Source organism: Olea europaea, unplaced genomic scaffold (genome assembly GCF_002742605.1).
Source record: "Olea europaea var. sylvestris unplaced genomic scaffold, O_europaea_v1 scaffold454, whole genome shotgun sequence".
Lineage (NCBI taxonomy): Eukaryota > Viridiplantae > Streptophyta > Magnoliopsida > Lamiales > Oleaceae > Olea > Olea europaea.
The window spans coordinates 68,093-79,566 of record NW_019262848.1 but is presented as its reverse complement, the minus strand read 5'-3'; the positions used below and the strand labels follow the sequence as shown (position 1 = coordinate 79,566).

The following is an 11,474-nucleotide window of genomic DNA, read 5'->3' as shown; positions in this document are numbered from 1 at the left end:
AGGTCTCTGTGCATGAATTTTTTTGTGTGGATTGCTTAGACAAATGAGATGAAGGCTATGTGAAAATCTTAAATTGGGTGCTGATTTTAGAGACCAAATGCCTGGGAAAATTATAAAGGGCATTACTTAGGTTACAAGAATAGGAAACATTTTTCCATGCCTTTATGACTCGAGCAAGTAAGCTTGTAAGGATACTTTGAAATCTGGTGCTCTAAAGCCAACTGGTTTGGAAATCACTAACCCAAAACTCATTACAGGAGTCATATAGAAAGCAAGATGGGATGAAATTAATAAAAAGTCATCTGATCGCGCTTTTATAACTCGAGTGAATAAGCCTATAGGGGTGTAAAACCTGGTGCCTTAAGGTCAACTGTTCTGGGAGTCATCGATCTAAAACTTTTTACAGGGGTTACATAGAAAGCAAATGAGTGGATGACAGAAAAAATGAGAAATTTGAAGGACACGATAGTATAGATAAAAGCCCTTGGATATTCGGCTGATAAAATTACACCTTCGAGGCGAGCCAAGTAACTGAGTTTAATCTTAAGTGTTGAAGCAATCAAATCTAAGAGAGCCTTCATTTGTTAACATGTGAACCTGTGATAGTAAGATATATCCAAACTAAGAGAGGGTAAAAATTATAGTTATTAGAACAGTGATTTCAAAACACAACCCCGGGATAATTGAGCGAAAATAATAAGTTTGGGGGTTGTGTATCTCTCGAGCGAGGTGAGAATATGATTAATCACTCTGAGCCGGGATTAACTCCATTTTAAGCTTGATGTGTTGGCATGAGTTCACACACACGTGTCAACGGTGCACTTAACAGGTAAATGTTGATTTCATTCATGCACTATTGAAAGTTTTGATTTGGTGTCTAATACTAATGTCCAATCCTGAGACACGGCAAATTATTAAGCCATGTTTGTCGAGAGTTAAGTCACTATTTTATTTGAGAACAAACAATAGTTCAAATTTGGGAATTTGATAAGTGCATTTTTATGCACTTGTATAACTCACAAACATAACTAAATTATAAGCAAAGTGTTTGAATTATGGCTTCAATTCGTTTAATTCTTGGATTTTAGGGCATATTGACTGACATGGTGGAATTCACGAGGAAAAAAAGCAAAAAGGATCAAAATGAAGCAAAGTGAAAGTTTAGGGACCCAAGTGCAAATATCCAAAAGATAACCCCAAAAGGAACAATCGAAGATTTGATCATGCCAAGTACCAATTGGAGGTCAATATTAGTTGATGGAAATGGAAGAAGGAAGAAACGAGGCCAAATTGAAAGAAAGGAAAGTTAAAGGACTAAAATGAATACCTTCCAAAGAAGCTTCCATGCGACCGTGTCAAATTCAAAAGCATGCATAAAATACTGTGCTCCAACTCTGCTTTTGCATAAGAATATGACGTGCACGTTGAATATTCAACTCTTATGTCTATTTGGCTCTTAAATATACAAAGTTGTTCTACAACAATGTGATGTGCACGTTGAAATACTCAATCCTTGTGTCATTTAGCTCTTAAATACACAATTTTTTTTTTTTTTTGAAAAGACAATACAGTATTTTTTTTTTTTTTAATTGTTCTTGTGAATTATTTTTTTATAAACTAATTTGAAACGGAGTGTCGAGAGAAAGAGATAAGTTAATATACCCAATAACCACGTAAATTTGATGTGTGTTTAACATTTGACCATGTTATGTTTAGGGAAATTTCATTAAAATTGAATGGTTAGCCCTTGTTTGAGCTTCATTTTTATTAAAATATATTTTTCTCTTTCATCTTTTTAATCATACATTTTTCAATAAAATAATATAATATGTAAATCGAAAATTTTTCTTTATATTTCAACCATACGTTCTCCAAATATATATTATTCCAAAATACATTTTTATCCAAAAATCGAGCTCAAATAAGGGCTTAGTGATTGTAGTATCTTTTATAAACTTTTTTAACACATCTTTTTCAATGTGCTTTGGTACTCTTTGGAGACAGAGAAAGAACAATTTTCATAGTATCTTTAAAGACATCATAGTTCTTTATTTTTTTTGGCTGGTGTTAAAATTTTGGTGAAGTCAATTCAAGAAATAGTATGAGTGGTTGAATCAAATAGTTAATTTAAATACTAAGATAAATTGAATATTACACAATCCAAAACTGAGAGTAAGTATTGTGAGTTAACTTGAAATTATTTCACAGTTACTATTTTCCAATGATATAATACGAGTTTACATGTTCAAAATAATTTCTTGATAATTTTCCACAGTGACTCAATCTAATAATGATGGAGTCGAAGATAATTTCTTTAATTATGTCATTTAATCTTCATTAGAGTTAAATTTATAAATTTTAGGTGTTTATCTATTTAATTAAGCCATTCGATTTAAGTATGGGTCAAATTTATCATTTATTATGTATGCAATTTTAATTAGGGAGGGACTCGGTTTTGATGGTCGCTTTGGCTCCGGTAAGTTTTAGCCTTTTTAGTTAAACATATAATATATTATAAAAAATTTCTCCATGAACGAATCAATGATTTATTATCATATATTTTTGGGTTAATTTCACAAGCGGTCACTGAACTATAGAGAAAATTACAAAACGGTCACTAAAGTTTAAAACTTTCAATAACGGTCACTTAAGTTTTGGGGCGCTTTAAAAAATGGTCACTGAAGTTTAGAAACTTGCAAAAACGGTCATTGAAACTTAAAAACTTTCAGAAATGGCCACTGAAGTTTAAAAACTTTCAGAAACGCTCACTGAAGTTTTTTTTCCAGTTTTTTAGGCTACTTTTGCGACAACTTTTCTATCATTTTCGACCACCGATACCACCAAATTTTGATAATTTTGAAAAGCCCCACAATGCCCTCTTCCATTACTACCCAAAATTTCCCCGTAAATCCAAAGGAATTCGACCGGAAAATCGCAGCAAAAATCTGAAAATCTGGCAAAATCTTTAGATTTTTGGCGATTTTTGCGGCGATTTTCCTGTGAATTCCGACCACCAAGCCTGCTAATTTTGGGTGGTAATTGAAGAGGAGATTGTAGACTTTCTAACGGTATCAAAATTCGGCAAAATTGATGGTCGGAAGTTGTTGGAAAGTTGCCGCAAAAGTCGCCCAAAAAACTGAAAAATTTGCCCAGATTTTCGCCTTTCCGGATAGCCAACTTCGTGAGTTTATTCCGACCGAATCCTTTGGAGTTTGGAGGATATTTTTCATGGTAATTGAAGAGGACATTGTAGGCTTTTCAACGGTATCAAAATTTGATGGCATTGGTGGCCGGAAGTTGCCTCAAAGTAGCCCATAAAATCTGAAAAATCTGCCTAGATTTTCGCCTTTTCGAGTAGCTAATTTTGTGGGTTTATTCCGGCCGAATCCTTTGGAGTTTGGGGGAGATTTTTGATGATAATTGAAGAGGACATTGTAAACTTTCCAACGGTATCAAAATCCAGTGGCATTGGTGGTTGGAAGTTGTCGGAAAATTGCCTCAAAAGTAGCTTAAAAAATCAGTGACCATTTCTGAAAGTTTTTAAATTTCAGTGACCATTTTTGAAAGTGCATGGAAACTTAAGTGATCGTTACTAAAAGTTTTAAATTTCAGTGACCGTTTTGTAATTTTTGCCCAAGTTCAACGACCATTTGTGAAATTAACCCTATATTTTTCAATTTTCGATCGATAATAGAGCCAACATTATGCTCTTCACCAATCCTTCAAGACCACCACCGATGGCTTGTGAAGCTTTTGCAAAAGAGATATTTCATTGATTCAAGAGTTGGCTCCTTGAATCTCAAATGGATTAGAAAAAATATTCCTACTTATCAAGTTGATATGGTGCAGTATTTCTTTTTCGATTGGCATAATGTTATTAGCTAGGGGCTTTTTCATGGAAATATGTTGTTTGTGGGTCAAAAGAGGTTGACGTGTGTGGCTTGGGGAGTTCTCTTTGTAGACCTATCAAGTATCTAGTTGTTTGCTATTATTACGAACCATGGATGAAGGCATGACAAAAAGAAGAGAGGCGAATCTTCTCCAACTCGAGGAGAATAATGAAGTCCAAGATATTTATTTAATTATGTCCTTTGAATTTCATTAGAGTTAAATTTATGATTTGTTATGTGTTCATTTGTTAATTATGTCATTTTATTTTAGCAGGGTCAAATTTATCTTTTGTTGTAGGGATTATGAATGCATTATAAATTGTCCCTTGACTATGTTGTACGGGAAGCAACGGCTTCGTCACATTTTGGGGCTTTACTTTTATTTCTGTAAGGGGCGAAAGCTTAACGAAAGTAGAAGGTTCACAAGTTGTGAGTTTTCCGCAGAGAAGAAGTAATGATAGTATTTAGAGAATAAGTATCGATTAATTCAAAAAATAACATAAGGTTAACATTTTATCTAGTTTTGATTCAAAATGGTTTCGCGTGCAAATCAATAATTTATGATTACTTATTTTTTGTCTCTTAGTGTTTGCACTACATCAAATAATCACTTTCATTTTGAAATTAAAAAGATCTTATATAAATTAAATTGTGTAAATTTTATTTTGTTTCGAATTGCAAATAGGTAATACTGAGAACATGCGTGTTATTTATTTATTTATTTTGAGGTCTGAAATTTTCGAAAGCTCAATTTAAAGGTCAATAGTTTCTCAAACAACCATATTCATCATTGGCATTTTATTATTATTTTTTTAATCTAGACATGCATTTGTATCAAGAATGCACTCAATTTTTTATTATTATTATTATTTTTTTTTTTCCATAATTTGTCTTGTTTTCGTTGACATGAAGAGTGCTTAAGGAATTAAAAAAAATTATTTATCTAAATTAGGATATATACCTCAATCTTCCCATGTGAAAACCAGATGCCCCAAGACCAAGGATCGGGCTGTGGACCGATGGACCCATACATGTGATTGCAACCCTCTTGGCTCCTGTTTGGCTCTCTGATTACTAAAAACTAGAAATGATAATTAAGGAACAATTGTTTGGAAGACAAAACAAAAAGGGCAGATGGTAATAAGAAATTTTGGTACCACTTGGAACGGAGAAATTTGTTTAAGTACCATATTTCTTAAAACAAATATCATGTTGTCATCTTAACCACCAGATTCCTCCTATCCTTCCACCATTTTTCTTTGTTCGGGAATTCTAGAGACCTTTAAATAACTTCTCGAAAATTCTATTCTCCATATTGATCTTCGAGTCTATGCAATTCACGACCAGATAGATGAGGTGACACAAGGGACTAGAGGAAAGAAAATGAGAGATGCAAAAACGAAACATGGGAAATGTGAAGCGCCAAGGCTCGCATTGATTGGAAGATGGGGCTCATTTAATTAATAAAGAAAAGCTATTAATGGTTGTTTGGCCTCAATTTTAATTAAATTTTGGGGAAAAAAAGTATTTTGTAATAGGGTAATTATATAACCACTACAAAATTTATTAAGTACACCACAATTTTTTTATTTACTAAAATATCCTTAAGTAAAATTACACAATTAGGATTTTAATATACTTTCCCCTCAACGTCAGCCATGGCCATCTATTGGCCATCCTTGTAATAGTTGCTAACACAAGATTTCATATGATATTGCATTGAAGAACTAAAGCCACTACACAGATCACTCATCCTCCTGGCTGCGCAACCTATCCAATCTGTTGGTGACAACATCCTCCAACTGTGCTGCACGCTCAACAGTTTCCTTCCTTTTCTTGGTTGAAACATTGTGTGCTATCTCCGTGCAGTAAGTACTACCATTAAACAAATTAAACAGTCAGCGACAATTTTAAAATGCCACAGTATCTTAGAACAAGATAGAAAAATGAATAGTGACCTGTTGTGCATCATTAAGACCTCCAATTTTGAGACATTGCGAAGAACAAATTTCTTAAATCCATTCGGGAGATAGTGGTGGGTTTTTTGGTCTTAATTGTAACCAATGTTTGGCATAAGGTGCATCCTTCAAAAAATAGCAGGAGAAAGAGATAAAGGAGCAGCAACCGACCATTCTATATACCTCTATTCGAAGCTTGCCCCTTCGCCAAAAATAGTCTCCATGGTTGCCATCTAGGGAGCGCTCTAATTGCGAGTATGTTGACATTTTGGTAATGAACGGTCCTGATCTCTTATTGATCTAACAAAATGGAAGATTAATGGTTGAGAAAAAGGATGATTAATAATGAGAGGATGTGCACACCACATTTTTTTCTCATTTTTGGCTTTTATTGTATTAGGAGAATAGTTGTAAATTTGTTGTGGTATATTTATTGAAATTATATTTTAAATATGGTGTAATAACTAAATTTTGTGATGGTAATATAATTACCCTTTGCAATATTAATGCTTTAAAGATGTGTGGTTAAAAAAAAAATTGAAATTATATATAATATAATTTTATTGAAAAATATGTGGTTAATAAAAAGAATGAGAAAAATGAATTTTTAAACAGGGTATTAATAATTTTAAGAGTCGTGTTGGGTTCCCCTACTGAATACATACAAACATGGAGGTTGGGAATTTGAGAGATGCTAGGGGGACAGGGGATTGGGACAGGGTTTGGCAACAGGGGGCATGTGGCGCCCCCCTATTGGCGCGTCAGCTACCCCTCCAATAGGGGGGCGCCACATGCCCCCTGTCCCAATTCCCTGTCCCAATCCCCTGTCCAAAAAGCTTAACACTGGGAATTTTAACATGGAGGGTGGGAATTTTTTGGGTAATTTTTTAATGAAGAACTTGTGAAAGTCTTGTGAGAATTGACGTTTTACATATAGATAAATTCAAAATTTAAAGGACAGAGGACTATTTCGAAAATTTCAATGATTGATTGTGACTAAAAATGAGAAAAATAGAGTACTATTTCAAAATTAGAAACCATTTGAACTTCGGCCAAAAACGCTTATAAATCTCCCAATCATGGCCAACGCCATGGCTGTGTAAGTGTTGATAAATCACTTTCAAGATATCATTTTTCTGAAACCCAGAAAAACGCAAAAGGAATAAAAAAAGGCTGAATCAAACGCTTTGCACAATTTACAAAAAAGTCTCTGTAAAAATTCTTATAGACAACTTTTGTTCTATATTTTTCATTTTTATTCGGTCTTCTACTCTTCTTTCGAATGAAGAAAAAAATGTTGAAACATCGAAATAAAGAAGATTCTTGAAAAAATTCTTATTTTCGTTTCTAGTTTCTAGTTATAATCCATTGATCTAATTTCCTTTCTTTCAGAGTAGAAACATAATATCTTTTTATAACAGTTATGGTTTAGTTCTAATACTAGAATATTCCTTATATAAATTTAAAATTCACTTTCCATTCATTCCAGTGCATCTTGCATTAAACCCAGTTCCCTTTCGGTCTGAATATTCCACAAATTCGACTTGCTTATATTGAATTTTGTTCGATTGATTGAATGAATAGTTGAGAATGGGTGGAAGAGTGGAGGTGATAAACAAGAAGGGATGTTCAGAACGTTTTCTTGAATTCTCTTCTTCATTCCGAGGGTTTCAATCCTATTCCTTTAAGCCCACTTCCCCTAATTCATCTGCCTCTGCACTTCCCGAATCTCCGGTGAAAACAGTTGATTTCCCATTTTCTAGCCTTGTTATTTGCGTCACAGGGCTCTCCAAAGGTACAATCTCATCCTCAAAACAATGATTACTTTTTTTTCTGAATTTGGTGCATTTAAGGTTTTCAAGAACAAATATTTATGTATATGCATATATTGATATTATACATTGTTTTTTATAACAATGTTTTCATTACTATGTTAATTTGATTTGATATCATAGTTGTACTTCTGTTGATGTTTGGTAATGTTAAATCTTGGGGAGTGTTTACCGGATTTCTTGCAAGATAATGATGGAATTTGTATGGTTATTAGTACCCGAAATATACATTACTTTGGTGTAAGATTTCGAACAGGTCACTTAAAGTTTTGGTCACCTCCAAAAGCTCGGAGGTTAGGTACGAGGCTTCATCCATTGGTTGGACTAATAGCCCTTATCCTCTACTATCGAACACCTCATTAAAGAGGGATAAACTTATTTATTCAAATTATGCTTCAGATGCCACAGAGGTCATCTAGCTAAGTATAAGAGGCAGGAAGTTCTTGTAAAACATGGACATCGTGTTCATTGGAGAGACACTAAACATAATTCTCGAAATGGAAGTTTTTTGTCTTCAAGACTGGACAGAAGGTGTTTTAAGGCGCTGTATTCAAAATGAAAGCTGGTTAATGAAAAGTACTAAAAAAATGTTAAGAGGAAATAGTATTAGTGAGTTGAGTGTTGTTTAATGCTACAAATATCATTTTCTTGTAGTAAATATTTTATGCTTCCCTTAATAATTGAAAAAGAATGAACTAAATATATTTTTCTGTATTCGTTGCTTCCCAGTTCTATGGACAGAACCCAGTCTTGGTCATAAAGGAAGTTAGTGCAAAATGTTTTAATTTTATCGATGTAATTTCTGCAATGATTATTGTATATTTGGCATTCATGATGTGGTTTACAGAAGCTAGGAAACAAGTGAAGGAAGCAACAGAAAGATTGGGAGGTCAATATAGCCCTCACCTACATCCTCATTGCACCCATTTGGTGGTTCAGATATCCTTAATCTTATGCAATTTTGTTTCCTTATTTAGGATTGCCATGTATGATGCCTTATTTTTCAATTTTTAACGTTCTAAACTAAAGAATGATTCTATTGGCTCTGTAAAGTGGCACGAATAATATTAGGATATATGATAAAATTATGAAAGATGTAATCATTTTCAATTTGGTTAAATTTGTCATGGCCTTCAATATCGTTGATGACAACACAAGAAGAGAAAACATTTGTTTTTACGTGGGATAAGTGCATGAATTTGGAAACTGGCTTCTCTGTCTAATATGTTCATTTGATGATTATCACTCAGTTATGTTGCTGATGTTAGATTGTTTCCTACACCCAATACACTTGTGTTACCACTTAACACCTTTTACAGTTTTCATGGACACAAATTCAAGCATGCTTTGAGACATGGACCAACAAATGGTCTGTTATTGGTTACGATTGGCTGGTTTGTGGATAGCGTCAGAAGGAAAGGTAAAAATTTTGTATCTCAATCTTTTTTTTTTGGGTTGTCTTTAGGGATTAGAAATTGAGCTTCTGGTATGTAGTTTTCATTTCCTTGTATTAGTTTTGTGCATCATATATGTTTCAATCTTAATACTTAGTATAGAGTCCTCTAGCATTTGTTGCCCTTAATCCTGTTGTAGTCATTATTCATTTCTTAATTCGAGAAAATCGAAACATTGATTTTGTTTTTAATGCTATTGCTAAGTCAATGTCTATGGCTTAGCTTTCATGATTCTACGAGATCGTGAAAGAAGTTCATAGAATGAAATCTTCTGGCATAGTTCTGTTCTGAACTTATTTCTGAATTATAATAATTTTCGAACAAAAAAGTTAAAAATGTATTATTCATTTGAGTAACTGAGGTTGTTTTCTTCATTCATTTCAGTAAGGTTGAGTGAATCCCTTTATAGCATTAGTGTTGGAAAAGTGAATGGCTTGAACCGGAATGTTCAGAATGCTAGTATTGAGAATTCTTGTCTTCCCACTGCAACGCTTGAGTATGCTAAGCAACTTGACATGACTGGAGGATCGCAATCACACTTTTCGGAAGGAGAGCCTAAAATGATAGTTTCTTTGCCCATAGCTGGCCAATCCTTTTATGTTGACCCAGACATATCTGCCGAGCTACACAATAAGGTAGGTTCATGGACGTGAAGTTTCCCAGGTGCTGAAGTTTTGTTCCGCTTGCTTCAACGATATAAAGTGCATGTTTGGCTAAGCTTAAGAACTTTACTAAGAAGTCTTAAAATAGATAGTATGTTTGTTGGTCAAATTTGGAAAATAGTAATCTCTTGGCTACTGTCAAAATAGGTAATTTTTTACTTATAAATAAGTAAATTAACCTATCCAAACATGTTTAAAAACAAAAATTTACTTGAAAGGAAATTTTTAATGAATTAATCTTAGGTAAACATGTGCCATGCAAGTCTTACATGCTTATGTTGTTATGAAGCTTGTACTTTCTGAATTTAAATGAATTAAAGTTGTCCAAGGTGCTTTGAATAATTGATGCTATTCGACGTGGAAACAATTTCTTAGGTTGCTGAGGCCGTCTCTACACAAGGTGCTACTTTGGTGGATCAATGGTTTGTTGGCTGCTGTGCTAGTTATGTAGTATGCGAAGGATGTTCAATTCAAAAATATCTGGGGCACTCCAGTAACATTGTTACAGTAAGTGCTTCCTTGCATTTTTCACATTTATAAATGACTGCCAAATGTATTGCATATTCTTTGGAGTTGATATAGTTCATAAATCTGAGTGAAATTTTATTTTTGTCAACTCCATGTCAGTCCACGTTCAAAAGCTGTAGGCAGGACAGGACAGTATGTAAACAAAAGTTTAAATTCTATTTTTTGGGTTAATCTCTCTGGTACTGTCCAATTCTCCTACCAATCATGCCAATAGCGTCTTGTATTTTTCCATGCCTTTATGATAGTATGTAAAATATTGTGCTCCTGATGCATTTTTTCTTCATACTGTCTCAATATATTTGTTGTGAAACAGCCACTATGGGTTCTGAAGACTGCAAAAGAAAAACATCAACAGAGACTTGTTCACTTATCTGCTGATTTGGCTAGGAATGTTGGAACAATACTTGATACTGTTCAAAACAGCATTCCTGGTGAGGTATGTAGTTGTTCCTACCATTTAAATGTATTTTGTTGTTCGGTTGTATGGTCTACCAAAAAGCAATGTTTAAAAAGTTGTACTCGGGTACCTAGGCATTTTTATTTATTGATGCAAGGCGTCTTGAGGTTTAAGCCTCATTGTAAACCATAAAAATGTCGAAAAAAAAAGTATTAAAATGCACACTACGCACATAATAAATCAGAAACGATCTTCAAAATTCATATAGAACAACTTAAAATGCACAAACAAACAAAAGGAAAATCTATGAAGTAATAAAAAGAAACTACTACTTTAGTTGGTGTGGCACTGAACAATTCCCAAAATGTTTTTGAGAAACAAGATTTTTAATATTTTACTAAGGCGGTGGGCTATTCCCAAAGTGGATCGATTAGAATTTTTATTGTTTCATGGTCCCACACCTAAAGCAAAGTAAATGAGTCTGGAAAATGAAATAGTGCATGCCTCACAAGCCTTGAGGTGGTGCTGTGAGGTATTTACCTTACTTGGCTGAAGCGTATGCCTCCAGAAACTGCCTTAAGAAGCCATGTTTCGTTCACTTACTCTTTGAGGCGGACCCCAATTGGGATTTTTAAACCATGCACCCAAAACGTCCCGTCCTGAGGGTTAAACCTACAATAGTTGAGGTTGATCAACCTAAGGTTGATTGTCACTAGTCAGATTCCCAGTATCAAGTTTTTCTTATAGTAATAG

At 33.9% G+C, this 11,474-nt stretch overlaps 1 protein-coding gene across 1 annotated transcript in view; it reads left to right on the top strand.

Annotated features, from left to right (window-relative positions):
* Positions 1 to 6,884: 6,884 nt before the first annotated feature.
* Positions 6,885 to 11,474, top strand: part of LOC111388109 — a 7,777-nt gene continuing 3,187 nt past the window's right edge. Inside the window, exons 1-6 of the mRNA XM_023012771.1 lie at positions 6,885 to 7,643; positions 8,528 to 8,619; positions 8,998 to 9,100; positions 9,519 to 9,769; positions 10,172 to 10,303; positions 10,638 to 10,760. Of these exons, the coding sequence (XP_022868539.1) occupies positions 7,439 to 7,643; positions 8,528 to 8,619; positions 8,998 to 9,100; positions 9,519 to 9,769; positions 10,172 to 10,303; positions 10,638 to 10,760 (906 nt within the window). The 5' untranslated portion in view covers positions 6,885 to 7,438. The remainder of the gene's footprint in view (positions 7,644 to 8,527; positions 8,620 to 8,997; positions 9,101 to 9,518; positions 9,770 to 10,171; positions 10,304 to 10,637; positions 10,761 to 11,474) is intronic.